A 19,247-nucleotide genomic window follows, 5' to 3' on the forward strand; every position below is an offset into this window, starting at 1 on the left:
ACAATATTTGTACAAGTGACATACCACTATTACGCTTTGTTGTCAAGACATAAAGAAGCCTTACCACCAATGACAGCAACCAGTACCACCTTGTAACTGATCAACATTATCAACATCATGATTTTCACATCTAGGAATCAAATATTCCATTGAAAGATAGTTTATTTTGCAGCTTGTCGTTTCTAATACAAGCTAAAATCAAGCTTTATGTGCACTTTGCTATGGCAAAGCGCAATTAGACAATGGGTCTTGCTATGAAAATAATTCTTTTAAAAGAATCAGTCTCTAGTGCTCCTACAGAGCTTCTTTTTTTTTCTCGCTTTTCGTTTGCTGTATTTGCGTACTATGATTACATCTCAACACGTTATTCTCTTCATTTTCTGCGTTACTATACTGCATTACATCTTCGAACCTCGCGATGTCAGCATGAAGGGGTTGCTTTATTTGAAGCAGCTTTGTAAGTTGCTAGTATACATACTATACAACACGAACATGATATTGACGCTTAATATATAGTTGACGAGAGATGCCAAATCAATGCACCCACTTTCAAAAGTGTTCCTGGTTTGTCCTATTTAAACTATCTCGAAACATTGTATTATAAATTCAACAACGTGAACGGTAAGCCCATTCGCCTATGCTCTGATTTCATCTCTCACGCATTATACTTGTAGTAACTGCGTGTCGACTTATTGATCTATCTGTTCCTGGAAAACCAAGCGCACAATTGATAGCAGGAATGTCTCATTTATACACGAGAAACTCGACAATCATAAAAAGCCCATTAGCCAATGAGCTCCTCATCGAAAGCATCCTGGCCAAAGGCAACCTCGCCCATCACTCAGCACTTGATAACATGGAGCATCTCTGGATTTATATGCCTCTGGTTTTCTTCATCATGTACCCATTTCTGCATGATAGCGCTATATCCTGTTACCATTCCATGAAAGACTCTCTATTTGATGGTGGATTTACAAGAATTAGCAACAATGTCTACATTGATGAAAGCACAACAGAAGCCAACAATACACCGGAAGAACCTACTGCAACATCCAGACGTTCCTCTGCTGACAGCTCCATCGGATCCATTCATCTTGATTACACCAATGCTGCTGCACGCAATTGGACAGCAGAAGAGTTGCTTGCAGAGGAGACCAAATCTCGTGATCCTGCAGAAGAACGTAATGAAATGCCCTTTGAACCGTCGAAATCACAAAGATTTTGGTCTAGTTTCCAACCTGCTAGATCTTATCCATTCACCTTGTCAGGTCATTCAAGTGATAGCAGTGGAAATAACGATAATGGAAATAGATTCCAGTTTCCTACTGCTCCTGGTGGTCCCCACAACGAGAGTAACTCTTTGCCACAAGGTGATGCGCCTGGTAGTCCTGATACTAATGCTGAACAAACCACACCTAAGCCAAGTCAAAAGGTTGCTTATCCTTTAGACTCTAGCTTTACACTCAATTCTGACTTTTCAAACATGCCATTTGTTCCACCTACTGGCCCCGTTTCTGAGAGGTTCCCTGAATCTACCAACGACGAAGCGCTAAAGCTTACTCTCAACCTGCCTTTTGCCGTCCTTGGTCCTTCCAATGTAACTAATCCACCTGTTCCTGTTGTATTATACCGTTCCAAAGCTGCTCAATCCACTGGTCGCTATGACGCACCGAAGTCTTGTGGAGAGAAAGATAATCCTCCCTTTGATGGCCATTTCACACCTCCAGAACAACCCAAATTTGCCTGCAGAACAATGCCGCATGCCGATGAAATAGCTCGTTTTGCTGCCAAGAAGCAATCTGTTAATGATTTTGCTGACCAAATGGGTGCCTTCCTAAGACGGATAACATTTGGCGATTTACCTACATCCAACACTGCTGCTGGTAGCAAGCAACAAACATCTAGTACTGGTGTCAAACCTCCGGCTTCTACCCACACAAAACATCTACCTGAACAAGCTTTCAAGAAAGCACCTCTCAAAGGTGATGCTGATTCTACGAAAGGTCAAAGAGGTAAATCATCACAAAAAAAGAAGGCATCATCCCAAAAAGCTGAGAAACCAAAGCTATCTCAACAAGAGCCTTCAAACATCAGATTTGGTGCTCCTCCTCCAGCTGGACCTTCTTCATCATCTACTAAAATTGGCTCATCGTTGACAGAGGCTATTGCAAATGCGCCTTTCATGCCTCGCAAAAAAATGCAACCTAAGGCTGCTTCTACCACTATGAAGCTCTTATTTTCACGATTCAAAGCTGATCCTGATGATCTTCCTACTGATGCTTCAAACGTTGTTGGTCAAACATCATTCCACCAAAACCAGCCTACTTACGCTCCTGGTTCATTAAAAGCTGAAAGCCAGTTTTCTTCTTCTTCAGTCGACGAAACCAAGAAAAAGGTGTCTCCAAAGTCATCTCTTTCTCCAAAGCCTCGACTTGCTTATTCACCTGGTTCATTACGATCTCCTACTGCTGGTATTATTTCCCAAGTCAAGCGTGCTCCTGTCTTTACATCGTCGTTCAAACATCTGAAAGATCCCTCCAGTATTCATACAGTTGCTAATGCCTCTTCAAGATGTAATCGAAGCACTCCTCCTAGCAATATTGAAGCTCCTGTGGATATTATTAGCTCTACAGCACCTGACGCATTTGGTTCTGACAAAACGAAGACATCTTCCTTACCTGTTTTTTTGATGGGGAATCGACCTCCTTCCAGTACAGACCAAGTATCGCTGGAAACTGAGCTCGCTCTCAATCTATCAGATGAAAACTTTTTTGCTACTACTGCTTTTGGTATTGTTGAGCCATTGAAACCTGATTCGTCTCCAGTTGCCCCCTCAACAAATTGCAAGCATGATACTGAAGCGTTTGGAAATTTAGCTGCTGCTTTTCTTGCAAGTGATCCGCAGATTCTCGGAAGAACCATTCATTTCTCTGAAAGCAATGACGATGGCTTTGATTCCGTGGGTCTTTTGGCTGCTGATACAACGGAGCCTCCTGTTGCTGCTGCTAGTGCTGGCAAAGAGGAATCCAAAAAAACGCAAGTTACTGCTAATATCTCTGCTGCTTCAAATAGTACGCCTTCTATTAAACCAAATGATGCCACTCACGATGCCCACCTGCATTCCTCTACAATAACAGCAAGAGAAGCCAAGAGAAAAGATCTTTACACAGCCAAAGTTGCAACCACCTTCCCTCTCGCAGCAACCAAAGAGCATACTCAAAAACTTGCTGCTGCTATGTATATCTCTCCTCCTGCTTCTGGTACATCTCCGTATACTAGCATTTTTCCCTCTGCTACTGCTGCTACTGCTGTTGTTGCTGCATCCTCAATCATACCGCAACAATACGCTGAATCACCCAGCAGTGCTGCTTCTTTCATTGATAGGTCTCCTATTCTTCTTGCTGATACGAACAATTCAATTGGTGAGCAAGGAACTAATGCCAATGAAGCAGTATCTAGTCTGTTGATTTGCCAACCTGCAGAAGCTGTAGAAATTCCTCCGCCAGAAGGCCTAGTACGTGTTCCATATAACGTAATATAGTGATGAAACCATTAATGCAATTATCGTAGCTGCAGTCGTTGAAAAAGAAAGCAAAGGAACAAGCGAGCCAGCAAGCCAGTCAGCAAGTAAAAGCGAAGAATAAAGGTAAAGGAAAGGGGAAAAGCAACAAAAAGAAAAAGAGAAGAAGAAGAAGATAGAGTAGTAGTGGTTGCTTTTTTTGTAAATAAATTATTGCATACAAGTGTTTATGCTTCGGATGGCCCTCTATCTTCGCTTCGCTTTGGTGAGAACCAACCTGCGCTGTGGTAGCTCACACTACAGATTGCCCTTGCGTGTCTTATCGAAATACCGCTACTTTTATTTTGACCCTCCACCTACACATCAAATCGCTTCCTATTATCTGAGGATTTGATTATTATGTGATGCTCTACATCCATATATACGTAGCTAATTCATATACGGGCAAGCAACATACTGGTGTATCCCCCTTTTTAGTCTTTAGCGTCCTTAATACAGCAAAATCTGACTACATTTAAGCTGCATTTTCTCGTGTTGAAGGCCATTTTAGATGGTCAGAATAGCACCAAACAATTGCTCTCATCTGGCAGTTACTTATTGCCACTATTGCTCGACTTTTTGGAGACCAAAAAAACGGCCAAAATTCGATCAAAAAGCATGAAGGGTACCTCATGGTTTTCATCGAAAATCAAACGATCGCGTTTTTGACCTCAAAAATGAAGACTTTTGCTATGGTATATATTGAATCAAAATGTTTCTCTCGATCCAATGCAACCCCTGAAATCATCTTTGTGGGACTTTGATATGTAAAATTTCGACTTTTTGGCCAGAAATCTCTTTTCATATTTTCATAAATTACTCAGTAAGTTTATTCAAAACATCTATCTTATTTGGTACCATTGGATGCGCCTTGGAAAGCACTGCCAGAAAGCTTAAAGGGGCAAGGGATGAACATTACATTTCATATAATCGAATCTGCTAAAATAGATTGATCAAGTCGAAGATGGTAGAAATTTGTCCAATCTGAAGCAGACTAGGATTCTGAGCTGGAATTAATTTTGGCTGGTGGAGCCGGCTGGCAGACTCAACAATGCCCTTTTCATCATGAAGGCAATACATTAATAAATACTTTTGAAGCGTATGGAAAGTAAATGGCAAATTATACAGCACTATTTTTAGTAATTCTATCTTCTTGCATTCTATATTTAATAACGTCAGTCCATCAAAATACTTGTTAAATCAATTTTTTTTCTTTTTGAGGATTTCAAAGTGTCTAGGGACAATAAATCTATTATGTTATGATATAAGCACTATATTTTATTGACTTCTGCAAATGTTATATAGCTGCTATAGACGGCAACTGCAATATATGCATGAGCCATATAGAAATCTGAGGTTGCTTTGAGCTGAATAATAAGCAATCACCTTGAGCCTACGATTGACATAAAATGGCTTCATATCAAAAGTGTACAAAATAGCTTACATACAAGAGGTTCAAAGCAGATAGATACTTACAATTTTTAGTAAACAATATAAAGAATTTCAACGTAAAGCAGATGGGGAGAGGTTGAAGAAATTTTAACTAAATCACCAAACATGGCATTCATGATGCCCGTTCGGAGATTGAAGTATGAGCTCTTCAACTGATTGTTTGGACCCTGGATATTGACATTTCAAAACCTTTCAGTGGACATTAGACAGGATTCTATTACATAATCAACAGGTACATTTCTAAACTTTCGCATGCAGAAAAAGATGAGGAATTCAATGGTGCCACTTTCAGAGCGATTCCTTTTGTCTATGGTGAGTAATCTTCAATAAACTTGATTTAGGTTTTTCCAGAAAAAGTCTACAAAATGGATAGTAAACACGTTTAGAAACAGCGTCAGATGCTTCTTTGCGTTTCTAAGGTCATTTTGAGCTTAGGAACGCCATATAAAAAAATGCGATTTTCGAGGTGAAAAGTCGGATTTTCTAAAATCTTCAGATTTTCCCTTACTAGTACAAGGCCAAAATGGCTAGATTTCGATAATCAATTTGTTCTCAAGAAAAATTGCTGAAAAGTAATTCATAACCTAATGTCTTGTCGTAGAACACGATCGCACTTAATTTGAAGCTGAGATTGTGCTTGGTTGTCGAGATATGAGCGATTGAAAACTCGATTTTTATATTGATGGAAGCATTTAGAGAATTTTTACGCAGCAATGTGCTTTTAAACGTTGGATTTGATGATTTGCAATGATTCATCTTGAGGGAAAGCTTATTGTCAAATTTTTGTTTTAGCGTAAAAATCGACATTTGGATTGGACAGATTGCTTTGTTGGCAAATGAAGGCAATTGATGCATATGAAGGACTATGATATCTGTTCTTCTTGCCATAGAGCTGTGATTGCATACTGATTCGTTGTTCAACACATGTTTCTTGATGCGTAGATCAGTTGCATAAAGTAAAAGTTGGTTGTGGAAACCAATATTTCGCGCTCGTTTACGCATCATGAGATATCGAGCCAAAAATTTGACGCATTTACAGCCGCATTAGGATGTTTTGGCAATACAGGCTCCATGCTGCGTTCATACATCTGGCTAAAAAACCATTACAGATCCCCAAAAAGCTTCAATCACTGCGGTGAACCGTGGATTGAAGCTCAATTCAGGTACCAGCCTGACATGTTTCTACCTTTCTGAGCTTGTAAGATGAATATTTACTACTGTTTTGCAATTTGAGCTATGGAAGCATAAGCGAACCCAGATTTAACACGCCAAGCTCTAGTATTAAATTGAATAGAAAACATTGCTTCCGGTCAGATTACTTCAGTGTATGCATTCATAGTTTGAGTGTGTGTAAAGCGCACAAAAGAAAAGCGCAATTTGTATGAGAAAATACATCATTTGGTGAGTTACGCAATAGGAGATGTCTAGTTTCATTGGCTCATCTTGCTTTGAATAAGGCTCTCTGGTATAGTTGAATGGTCAAGTTCTTAACCCCTCGCCCCACCCAACACCCACTCTCATCTTTTTCTCAACACGTTCGGATTTAAAAACAATGAACATTGCATCTATTAGAAGATTAAGTTTTTTGACTAAAAGAAATTTCATCTCTTTTCCTTCGCAACAGCAACAAATCTATAGGATGTCAACCAAGAGTGCTCAACAAATCAAGCCTGCTGAACGGGTCTCTCATTTTAGTAGAGATGGTAAGTCTCGCGCATTGTGTGTGTGTGTGTGTGTGTGTGTGTGTGTGTGTGTGTGCGTCAAGCCTGTGGCTCACCATGTTGATAGTATGGTCTATCTTTACCCCTCTTGCTTTAGAGACAAAGGCCATCAATTTGGGTCAAGGTTACATGAAGTGGGTATACGATCCATGTAGGACTCTATTCAAAAATTAACGTACAAACAGCTTTGCTCCTCCTGCCATTGTGCAAAATGCTGCCAAAGAAGCTCTCGAAGTTGTCGAAGCCAATCAATACAGGTACACAACAAGCCAAATTAGTCAAGCAGACTGAAAGAATCAAGTTTCTAAAGCTAGTGTGTATAGTCATCCTCGCGGTCGTCCTAGATTGAGAAACGCTTTGGCTGCTTCTTACAGCGAGCAATTCAATCGCAAGTTGGATCCTGAGACCGAGATTCTGGTCACAGCAGGTGCCAATGAAGGTACATTGTGAGCACATTATACAGTATACAGAGACACTCAACGTGGATTATAGGCATGTTTGCTACGTTTGCTGGATTTCTGGATGCTGGAGATGAAGTGATTTGTATGGAGCCCTTCTTTGATCAATACATTGTGAGTCACAATCATGCAAAGGGTAGCTGACTACGAGCTCACATTGGCTTTATTGTCTAGCCCAATATCACCATGAACGGTGGCAAGCCTGTCTACGTTCCTCTTAGACCCCCTACAGATGCTGCTGATCGTGTCATCTCATCTCACGAGTGGAAATTAGACATTGAAGAACTCAAATCCAAAGTGACACCCAAGACCAAGATGATTGTACTCAACACACCCCATAATCCCATCGGTAAAGTATTCGATGAAGACGAGTTGCGTGCCATTGGTCAGGTAGCGGAAGAGAACAACCTTGTCATCTTGTCTGATGAAGTCTATGATCGTCTCTACTACCCTCCTCTCAACAAATTCCCACGCATTGCCAACATTGACAACCTCTGGGAACGCACAATCACTGTTGGATCAGGCGGTAAATCTTTTGCTGCCACTGGATGGCGTGTTGGATGGTTGATTGGCCCTGACCACTTGATCAAGCACGCATTTGCTGCTCAAACAAGAGTTGTTTTCTGCGTCAATTCCCCTTGCCAAGAAGCCGTTGCTGCTGGCCTCGAGAATGCCATGACACAGCCCATCTTCCAGAACCAGATCGACCAGTACATGCACAAAAAGTCCATCCTGAGCAAGCTATTTGATGAGCTGAATTTACCCTACACTATGCCAGAGGGTGCTTACTATATCCTGGTCAATACCAGCAAAATCCAAATCCCCAAGGACTTTGAGTTCCCCGAGATCTTAAATGATCGTGGTGCTGATTTCAAAATGTGCTACTGGTTAACCAAGCATATCGGTGTCTGTGCTATTCCTCCCTCTGAATTCTACGAAAAGGAGCACTGGCCCTTGGCTGCTCACTTTGCTCGTTTTGCCTTCTGTAAGACCGACGAAGTCTTGGAACAAGCTGTAGAGCGTCTGAAGGAATTGAAGACTTATATCAAGTAGATGTCGTTTGAATAAAAGAAGAACTGTTGCAATAGATCTGCATACATGATTACTGCAGTTAGCTTGAAGTGGACTCCTTTACTTTTTGTGTTTAGTCTTTATAAGAGCGAAAGAGAGAGAGAGAGAGAGAAAGAGGGGCCAAAGATTTCGATCGAATCGAGGAGCGTGTCTTGATGGATTCAATTTGAGTTGAGATCACTCTGCTGTCCTTCTTTCTCTTTACTACTTTTTCGCTGCAATGCTGTTTTTGATACTAGTGACAGTGTTGCTATTTTGCAAGCATAATACACAGGCATTTTTTTCGGCGGACAGCGATATTCTTCATAGCTATCATTTGAATGATTCAGTGCCACTCGTTGTAAACAAGATCACATCTGCAAAGACACAATTACCATTTGCATATGAAGAGTTACCTTTTGTGTGTCCTTCCAACGATAATACACGCAAACAGCAACGATCACTGGTCAATTTGGGGCACATTCTGCAAGGTGATCGCTACATGAAGAGCAGATCTGAGGTGAGGATTAAGCTTTTGTTGGCATCGAGAGTTGCTAATTCATATTTCAGCTGAAATTGGGCCACGCTATCTACTGCAATCAGCTATGCACTGTTAAACTGAACGAGAGAGATGTTGAGCTGGCAAAAGAGCTAATTAGGCTAGACTATAGGGTGGAATGGTATGTGTGATCAAGTATGGCACTTGTAAGCTTATATCCAATGTGACCACTAGGCTTGTAGATGGTTTGCGAGGATTATCGCAGGACAACAGCAACACGCAACATCGCAAATGGCTACCACAGTTGAAAATGGGCTATGTGGACAAGTTTACTAGCAAGACCTTTCTTTACAACCACTTTAACCTACATTTGCAGTACCAAGCACACCCAACTGATGCAAGCACCAAATACATTGTTGGCTTTGAAGTGTACCCCTCAGCGTATGTCGAAAAAGAGCCTTTAACGTGTCATCGAGCACTCAGATTTTCGAATTTTGTAGCATCCATAATGCAAATACATGCATAGTTAGTCCAAACTCTACAGCCACAGAATTAGGAGCAAGTGCATTTCTTCACTACACATACTCGGTGTCATGGGAAGAGGTAGGTGCTGTATGGAGTTGCTCTAAAACAGTGAAAACTCACTTTGTATCAGTCGAAAACCATCACATGGAACACTCGCTTGAATCGCTATCAACAGCATAAGCAACCTCGCATTTATCTCATTTCCATCTGCAACATATTGATCTGCACGCTTCTATTTGTAGGCATTTGCTGGCATGATATTGATGCGCACACTTGCCAGAGATATCAGCATCTACAACCGAGAGAGCAAAGATGAGTTCAATGATGGTAAAAATCAAGGCTGGAAGCTGATGCATGGCGATGTATTTCGACCTCCTAGACACTCGACATGGATGGGCCCACTTTTGGGATCTGGGATGCAGTTTTTAAACATGTCAATGTTTACATTGGTAGTGGGATTGTTAGGTTTACTGAGCCCTTCCTATCGTGGAGGCTTCATCTTATACGCAATTGCACTTTATGTGCTTTCAGGGCAGGTATCAAGTCAAGTGTGTGTAGAGCCATAGCTAATGTTATGTTGTTTCAGGCTCTTCACAGGATACACAAGCAATTTGATGCATCATGTGTTTGGAGAGGACCGCAAATCATGGATGCAGAACGCACTTGAGGCAAGTAAGCACCTTCAAAGTCAATCCACGACATATCTGAACTGTAGTACAGGCAGCTTTCCTTGTCCCCTCAGTCATATTCACTATTGTGTTCATCATCAATTCATTTGTGTGGAGTAAAAGCTCATCAGCTGCTATTCCATTGTCCACGTTTACAACGCTGGTTTTTCTATGGTTTGGTATCTCTGTTCCGTTGGTTCATCTTGGTGCTCATTTCAGTCAAAGGAAGCACACAAAGAAAGATCAATTTAAACCACCTGTCAAACTGAACCCAATTCCTTGCTATATACCCGATCAGCCGTGGTATTTGGAGCCCATCTTTAGGTGTGCTGTGGGTGGGTTGGTATCATTCATCGTCTTGTACCTGAATATGTATTACATTACACTCTCAGAGTGGAGCAGTAAATATCACTACATGTTTGGATTCTTGATCATCATTTTTGTTATCTTGACCATCACAGCAGCGATAATGTCAATTGGAGTCACTTATTTCAGTCTTTGCTGTCAAGACTACCAGTGGTGGTGGAATTCTTTTAGGGTCTCGTTCGTGTCATCCGTGTGCTTGTTCATGTAAGCTGTCATTATGTCGTAAGACGGGAAGCATGCCTTACACATTATTTACAGATATTCTGCATGTTACTTTATCTTTCGCACCAACTTTCTCGGCCTAGTATCAGCTGTAGTGTATTTTGGGCACTCGCTTATTTTGTGCCTGATCTATGGATTGTGCACAGGAACAATCGGCTTCTTTGCTACTTACGGCTTCATGCGGAACATCTACACATCCATCAAGGTAGGTTCTTTTTTGCTTTGGCGTCATTCATGACACTCATCCTTTAAAGATCGATTGATTTCACACTGTTTGAAACTTTGGGTATTTAGCCTTTCATCTGTATTTATTTGTTTATTTGTTTATTTGTGTATTCGGGCCCTGATGCTGTATCACTAATTTTTTTGCCCTTCTCTCGGTATACCTGAAAGTGTATCACATTTCCAACAGACACGTATAATGAATTCCTTTTTTTTATTGAATGACATATATATATATATATATATATATATAAGTATGATAAGCTATACACAATGAACATGATAATGGTTTTTTTTTTCAGAAATGTTGACAACATTATACACTACGATGACTTATCAAAAGTAACTTGTAAGCGTTGCTCGTTCAGATCAACATAATATTTATATTTGAAACCTCTTGTCTCTTTTCTTCTTGTCTACAATCCACAACAGAACATGCGCTTGAGACTAAACTTGACTTTACGTAAAGAGGGTTGCAGATTCACCCGGCGTAATAGCTTTGCTTTAGAAGCTTGACTCATCAAGTATTCAGCAGCCCAGTGATCTTCACAGAGTCCCAAAGGAATACCAAAATACGCCTCGCAAGCACGCTCCAGGTCTTCAATGTCATGTTGTAGCATGGTTCTCTTTTCATCCCAACCGGTATAATTCTTTTCTTCTTCAATGTAGTACCTGAAACTAATATTGCTCTTGTTTTGATACTGTTGTTGAGACAACCATTTGATACCATCTTCAAACCATATCAGCTCGTCATGCTTTGTGATTTGGCAATGCTGTTTCAAGATCACGGACCGGATCACATCCATGGTAATTGGGATATAGTAAATTTCGCCAGTGGATTCAACATAGTAGGTGGGCCTTTGAATGGATCCCTTTTCAGAATAATTCAGCTTGTAGTTGTAGTGTTCAGTAGATAATAGTGATGATGTGGGCGATGTGGATCTCTTGATTTGCTCTAGTTTTCGCTTGCATTTTTCAATTTGTTTGGTGATCAACTCTTTGGATATTTTTTTGTGTTGGGGTATATCTTCATAATCCACAAGGTAATCTTCATCGTAATCAGTGGCTGTATTGGTGTTCTTCTTGGCTTTGATTCTATGATAAATTGTCTTGATTGAATGAACCATATTGTTTGAGGGTTTGTTTGTATATACAAGAAAGAAAAAGAAGAAAAGAGATACCTGGAATTCAGCCCAACGTATTGGTTTTTATAGTGATAATCGTAAACAAAGCCTCATTCCATTTCCCATCATGCTGTAAACACAAAATGAATAGATGTCAATTCTTAATTGAGTAATCTGTGATACGACCCAATTAGTGAAATTGTTAACGCCTATTTCATTCTCTTTCGAGAGGAGAAAAATCGCAGGTCGAGAATGTCAATAGTCCTGTTTTTAATTCAGGGGTAAATCGATATTATTAGTTCAATTCAGAGCAGTAAAAGACAAACAATCAAGCGCGAAAAAAAAAGAACAACCAGTGTGGCTCATCTAAAAAATGATTTCTGTAACTAGATGAGCTTGGCTGAAAAATCCTTTGACTGACAAAAGGCAACATGCATGGTAAGACAGTGTAACTCATTCCGTAATGTAGACGGATTGGCCAAGAGTGTTTTTTCGTGACACAGATAGGTATGCAATTTATGTACCAGTTATTGCAGCAGCGAATACTTTCTTTTCAACGGCAACTATTACATGTGAAGGGGGCTTATGTTAATTTTATGAGTTTTATAAGCTCTCATTTCAGATTGAACTTTGTTTAGACGTAGATTCTATAGAGCTAATAAATGGCCTGAAAGGTTACAATAAGGAGGTATGCATGTAACATGGAATAACTTGGATTCAACGTGTGGTGGCCGAGAGCTAAAAGATAGCCACATATCATCAATTCCTCTTTCTAGTTATGTATCTTGTTATACTACTACAGTTAAATGAATTACACTGAATTTAGCATATAGCAGCAAACCGCTTGCTTAAAAATCTGACAGGCTGTTCTCATTCTGATTATAATCAAAGTTCGATGCTTGGCTTCAACACTTAGCGGCGATACTAGGTATTCCCCTGAACTATTCAAGGCAATTGGCAATCTCTATGCACCTTCTACATTGGCAGCTATTCCTATTGGCAACGTCATGCCTACACAGTTAATGCAACATCTGCATATGGGTCCAGAGAATACTATCAAGACGTATTTTGACTTGGGTTGTCCTCGAGTATCTGCAGGTATCCATTGGGGACACATTCATGATGTCAGATGAGCATTACTTGGCTCCAAGACAAGTTTTGGACGCTGCTTGGGACCAGTACATCAATGCTGCCAAAGATCAACCATCGCTGGTCTCCGTGATGGATGAGGACAATGCTTCTACTGCTTCATCTTTTTCCTCTACTGTTGTATCAAACAACATGGTGGCCAAGGACTTTTCTGTCGTTACTACAAAGTTTATTACTACTGCATTTGGACAGACCATGTTGATAGACTAATTAAAGAAAAGATCACTACTCTTATATCCAAACCATCTACTTTTTGCTATCTTACATTATGTTTGAATCAATAAAATTGTCATCTGCAATAGGTATTTGAACTTGGCATGTATAATTTACGTATCTGATTCTGGTCTATAAAAATGTTGTAAGAGAGTATGTTAAGCAGGTCTGCATAAAAAGATAGAAACATTTGTCAGAAGTGCATTCAAAGGATTTATCAAGACTAATTCGAGATATTTGACAGATCTATAATGTGAGATGCTAAGAATAGTAAATGTGAAGACTGATATAAAGATTTCGATGGAAAAATGGATGATTTTGTTCAGATGTCTTGATGTAATATGCTATTCATAATAATCTAATGTCTGTCTATACAGTATATCCTTGCAAAAAAAAAATAAGGTAAATGTCGAAAATAGGGCCTCTGTATATTCATCCGAATGAACTATAACTGAATTCACGGATGGAATATAATATGTCGATATTTTAATTGTTGATTATGAAGTAAATGCTGTTTTTTTGATAAGCGTGTGTAAAGATTGATTCAGGAAATAGTGCACACAATTTGTGTGATCTGCTGTATAGTAGGATACTGTTTGTTTCAAGATTGATTTGTATAGACTTGACAAATAATTTGAGACTGCAATGCACCGCATTACTTTTAAAGCTTTTCGGAGGAAAACATGTATTAAATCTGTACCAATTCAACTGTAGTAATAATTGTGTAGAAACACAGTTCTTCTATTGTTTGGAGCTTTACTCAAGGCTGTAGCATCAGTTTTCATGGAGTTGTTACACTGTCAAAAAGTTCTGCCCTAGTCAAGTTGGCCAAGACTGTTAATCGCTCAAAGCTAACTTTTGCTACAGTGGGTGCTATAAGTTTATTTTGTGCGTCAGCATTAGTCAATGCACCCTATAGGTTTATTTTATATACTTGAGCATCGTATGGATTTTTCTATGCTGTTATTAAAAAAAGAAAAGCATGATTTTGTCACTGTAAATTCTAATTTGGGGTTTTTTCAAACCCCAATTTTTGAAAGAAAGTATTGTAGTGAGCACCCAGAGGTCTCATTCTGTAAATCAAATATAGAGGAGCAAAATGCAGCTACTAGAGAAGAAGCGTGGTTGAATTGGCAGCTGTAAAGATAATAGTGTTGAAACACTGTTCTTTGTATCGATGGCCCAAACCTCGAAGCCGGAACTACTTTTGTACATCCAGCATCTTGCTACGAGATAGAAGTTAGCAAACCTTGAAACTGACACCACATGCTGAAACCTAATGATAAAAGACACATGCTTGGCGAAGCGTTCGGTATTGCTGGGAGGATGTAGTAGTATTGAGTGTACTACTGTACCTATAATATAATAACGTTTTTCACATAATAAATTCAATAAATGTCCCCCACATAGAGCTGTGTAACCGATATCAGATCAAATCACTGCACCTTATGTTATTTCCAATAAGGAAGAATTTAAATTGTATCTGTTTGGATACCCGTTTTATTGCAAACACAAAATTATAGTAAATGACAGATCAATAGGAGATCAACTAGCTAGAATCCTTCGGTACCTGAACCTCTGAGCCAATCAAATCGCGTAAAAACTCCGCTGACCTAAAAAAAATTTGCGAGGGTTTCCCCCTGTTTTGATGTGAGGCAAAATTTTAAGCTCCGCTATATATAGCAATATAGCAGATGCTATCATTAAACTTCCCCCAAGTGCTAGAGCATGCCTTACTTACACCACCTAGCTTTAGATTCAGGCGTTGAGACTCTCAATCATCACTAAAGTAAGTAGCGATAACCAAGTGGAGGCGGCCTATCTACCTCCTAGCCTCGGATAAAGTCTTGTTGAGCTTCAGGGATAGGCGCATCCACACAACGTAAAAAAGTATGCTTCAAAAGAAACATAATAAGAGGAACAAATGAACATAATACTACAAGAGTATAGTAGTATTATGTAGACAAAAAAAGAGACACTCACACGAAGCGAGTCAAAGAAAAGCATAAAAAATACAACATCAAAGATGTTCAAAAAAGCTCGTTGTTGTTGCAATAAAAATGCTTACATGAGCAACGTGCATGGTAGTAATAGTCTGATGTAAAGCAACATGGCACAAATACGCACAACTGCAAAAGCAATAGTGGTATTATAAGTTTGCAATACGACATAATGACTAATGTTGTTTCATGTGAAGCCACAGAGGAAACACCACCAACAAAAGAAAAAGAAGAAGAAAAAGCGCAACAAGGCAAACATCATGAATGCATTATCACGAGAAAGGACGCAAAAATATAAGCGTTCAAAGAAGTTTTATATCATTGCGGCCAGAAGAAAGAAGATACTTACCACTTACCACAGCCACAGATAGACCAGAAAAGTATAGGCAATAATCACCGGAGACAGACCAGAGAACGAGCATGCACCAAATACAGCAGACCAGGAAAGACCAGAATAGCAGCAGCAGCAGCAGCAACACCGGCATCATGGAAAAACTAAAGAACTTGAAACGCCATCAGCAGAGAGCAGACAAAGATCAAAGAAATTACTTACCACGTATCACCACCAGAGATAGGCCAGATATTACGCAATCACCGGATATAAACCAGAGAACGAGCATGCACCAAATACAGTAGACCAGGAAAGACCAGATTAGCAGCAGCAGCAACACAAGCATCATAGAAAAAACAAAGAACAAACGTCACCAGCAGAGACCAAAGAAGCAACCACCAGACATGATGAACCAAAGAAACAAGCAGCAGAGAAGGCAGAGAAGTAATAGCAGCAGCACTCACTCATACAAGCAAAAAATTACTAAAACCGAATAAACTCAATTATTAGTGTTAATTCTACGCCTTCCAGTGTTCGTTATTGAATAGTACCTAATATATTCCACTTCAAAGAAGCAGTTTCAAGTTCTTCCACAAGTACAAGACAGATTTATTGGAAGCTAGAGTGTTATTATCAATCAAACAGTTTCCAAACCGACCATGACTTGATGCTAAACGCGTCTTGCAAAAAGGGAAAAAAAACGGGGATATGGAAAAAAAAATGAGACGGCGCCCTATCCGGCGTCACGGCTAGTATATTTGGTCTCAGTCTTCTGCAGTGGCACCCCCTAATTGCGGCAATTTAATTTGAATTTGTGCATTGGTATTCTCGTGTTCAAACTTGACCTGTCTGACATCTTTTAAACGTTTTTGCCAGATTTCACTATGAAAACTCTCGTTGTTATAACCAGCTTTCTAATACAAACTTAGAGAACTAAGGAAGCCGCATCGAATGATTTTAATTATATACAGTTTTTAAACTGAAAATATTGAGCAATTCGCAAAAGTATGAAAACAGGTTTTCTATGAATATGTCAAAATTTAGCGTATGCAAGTCTTATAGAAAGAGCTTCCAATGTCGCATTTTATCATTTCAATCAAAGTGGCCTAATATATATCATAGAAAAAGTCTTCAGTTTTGGGGTGAAAAGCGCGATCATTTGATTTTCAAGAACTTTCCTTTGCTAATACTCATGTAAATATGAGAATTTTCCTGGGTTTGCAATGACCCAGAAAATCTTGAGATAAAGCATCAGTAAGTAAAGCGTGGCCAAGAGAAGGCGTGTGGTGCTACTCCAAACGCTCAAAACGCTTTGTGGCATGAGTTATTCATGCTTGAAAATGGCTAGATTTGAACAGAATTTGACCTAAAATGACGGTGTAGTGGGTTGCGTTGTCAGAAGAGTCAGTAAATTACACTTCTGTCTGATGGCCCAGATGCTCTGCATTGTACAGAACTCAATTTTCAAGTGATAGGCGCTTTTATTATAATTCCAAGGCTCAGATCTTGCTGTAGAATACATCCAGTATGATCTGCATTCCGACAGATCATCCAGTTACCAGATTTAGATATAAACTATCTGTGCACTGGATTAGATGTGTTATGTCAAAATACAATGTAAAATTGAATCTGCCAAAGAATTACACTTTTATTGAGAATGCATCCCAAGGATGCATTTATATATTTTTCATTAAGCTAGGGTTTACAGCATGATGATGAACTATAATACAAATAGGTTTACTATCTACCCAACAATTGATTTGTAAATCATGATTAGCATGATTTACCCAAAGGACCTAAGAATAGCCTAAAACCTTTAGTGTGAGACCTTGCTATGACATTTGATATAACAAGATGTACGATATCGATTTATACTATAAGAAGATATGGACTTCAGATACGCTAGTACTATATGATTCATAGTATATAAGATACAGTAGGCTATAGATGGCACCACGGACAGAGATGGTGTTATAGACTTCTACTTGTGTTCCGACATTGACTACGGATGTTTGTCATATTTGGATAAACACCAAAACCGATGCAATATTATTAACTTGTTGCTTCAGATGTACACTTCATGATCCACGCTATAAGACACATGCTTATATCCGTGATACTAGCTACAGATACATTATGTACTACAGACTTGTGCAATATATGAGACATGCTATAGACATGCTATAGACATGCATACGATATGCTATAGACATGCCATATATCCAGATACATGCTAAAGATGTATGCTTAGCGATATACACTCAGATATGTACTATTAATATAGACTAAGAAGACTGTACCTATCGGATACATGCTACTAGATCGATATTAATTATCCTTATAGAAAGGATAGATCAGGGTACTTTGGATGAGAGTCTAATTATTCATCCAGGCAAAGCTAAATCATGATTAGCTTGCTGGAGTTGTCTTTTAGCATGATTAGACATTAGTTGATCTGAGTTGACTTATTTGTCAATCTAATTAATAGAACTTTTATCCATTGTTATAGTATATAAGAAGGATCATCTACCTGGCCAGTAGAGAGACTTCAGTTTACTTTACACCTGTCAGTTTGATAATAAAATATACCTTTATCAAGTTAACACTACTGTTTTTTTTTATTCTTTTTTTTCCGTGAATTTTAGTCTATCAAGCCTCAAATTCCACAATCGGGTTTAAATGGTTTCAAGGATCTACACTGCCAAAAAGATCAGCTCCAGCCAAATTGTCCAAAGTTGATTGCCCAAAGCTAACTTTTGTTACAGTGGCGCATATAAACTTTTTTTTTTTTTTTTTTTTTTTGTGTGTGGCAGTATGAGTAGTCATACAACGTCTTGAATTTATTTCGTAGACTTGACCATCACATGGACGTTTCTGTGCTGTTATTAAGGAAAAATGTGTTTTTGCCACCGTAAACTCCAATTTGAGGGTTGAAAATGCAATTTTTGAAAGGAAGTATCATGGTAGGTGCTCAAACAAGGTCTTATTCTGAAGAGCAAATGCAAAGGAGCAAAACTCAGTTACAAGAAGAAGCTTGGTTGAGTTGGTAGTTGTACTGATAAAAGTACCGAAACACGGGGATTTTCTTGTGTTGTTGGCTACTTTACATTTTACTTGCTTGATTTTTGACAACTAATATAGCGACTGAAAACTTGTTCATATGTTTGACAACTCCTCGAAGTAAGCATGTAATGAATCTGATACCAAGTCTCTAGCATCATCGACATGGGTCGTGAAAAACAATCGACTCCCTTTTGCTGAAATGCGCACCTCAGTCTCAAACCTGGAAATTGAAACCATTGCAGTACATTCAGAATCTGATACAAGGCAAACAATAGCGCTCGAAGCAGTAAATTTGTGGTGGATTCATGTTAAACAGACTATGTTTGACTGAAGACTTGATAACCGAAAGTGGAAAGGCTTAATTGGTGAGATAAACTGCATTCTTAAGTAAGGAGAAAATGAATATCTTAAATTGAGACGCTTACTGGAGCTGAACAAAGCAAGCCACGGTCATCTAGTCTTGGAAGCATGGTTCATCAGTATGTCAAATATCCTTCAATAACTTAAAAGTAGCAACTTATCAACGAGGCTATGGCACCTTACGATATCAATTTGGATCAGATTTGAGTTAAACATTCTCTCCTCAGTTAATGCGTTTCAAAGAAAGGGGAACAGATTCGGGGGT

The 19,247-nt window shown here is 39.1% G+C and overlaps 5 protein-coding genes across 5 annotated transcripts; 4 read left to right on the forward strand and 1 right to left on the reverse strand.

Annotated features, from left to right (window-relative positions):
- Nucleotides 1-345: 345 nt before the first annotated feature.
- On the forward strand, nt 346-3,699 carry ATC70_006085 (uncharacterized protein; the record flags this gene model as incomplete). The annotated part of the gene is made up of 4 exons (XM_064825366.1): nt 346-457; nt 517-621; nt 675-3,514; nt 3,571-3,699. 4 exons carry the CDS (start codon nt 346-348, stop codon nt 3,697-3,699), a joined length of 3,186 nt encoding a protein of 1,061 aa, XP_064680743.1.
- A 2,951-nt stretch (nt 3,700-6,650) lies between these two features.
- ATC70_006086 (uncharacterized protein) lies at nt 6,651-8,243 on the forward strand (the record flags this gene model as incomplete). Its single annotated transcript, XM_064825367.1, has 6 exons — nt 6,651-6,714; nt 6,800-6,866; nt 6,918-6,989; nt 7,056-7,171; nt 7,225-7,304; nt 7,365-8,243. The coding sequence occupies 6 exons, from the start codon at nt 6,651-6,653 to the stop codon at nt 8,241-8,243; spliced, it is 1,278 nt and encodes a 425-aa protein (XP_064680744.1).
- A 238-nt stretch (nt 8,244-8,481) lies between these two features.
- Nucleotides 8,482-9,444, forward strand: ATC70_006087 (uncharacterized protein; the record flags this gene model as incomplete). Its single annotated transcript, XM_064825368.1, has 4 exons — nt 8,482-8,760; nt 8,811-8,920; nt 8,974-9,180; nt 9,240-9,444. The coding sequence occupies 4 exons, from the start codon at nt 8,482-8,484 to the stop codon at nt 9,442-9,444; spliced, it is 801 nt and encodes a 266-aa protein (XP_064680745.1).
- Nucleotides 9,445-11,158: 1,714 nt separating this feature from the next.
- ATC70_006088 (uncharacterized protein) lies at nt 11,159-11,869 on the reverse strand (the record flags this gene model as incomplete). The annotated part of the gene is made up of 1 exon (XM_064825369.1): nt 11,159-11,869. One exon carries the CDS (start codon nt 11,867-11,869, stop codon nt 11,159-11,161), a length of 711 nt encoding a protein of 236 aa, XP_064680746.1.
- A 1,116-nt stretch (nt 11,870-12,985) lies between these two features.
- Nucleotides 12,986-13,225, forward strand: FOL3 (folylpolyglutamate synthase; the record flags this gene model as incomplete). Its single annotated transcript, XM_064825370.1, has 1 exon — nt 12,986-13,225. One exon carries the CDS (start codon nt 12,986-12,988, stop codon nt 13,223-13,225), a length of 240 nt encoding a protein of 79 aa, XP_064680747.1.
- Nucleotides 13,226-19,247: the final 6,022 nt, after the last annotated feature.

The sequence above is a fragment of the Mucor velutinosus genome (genome assembly GCF_035048745.1).
Source record: "Mucor velutinosus strain NIH1002 chromosome Unknown tig00001544, whole genome shotgun sequence".
Lineage (NCBI taxonomy): Eukaryota > Fungi > Mucoromycota > Mucoromycetes > Mucorales > Mucoraceae > Mucor > Mucor velutinosus.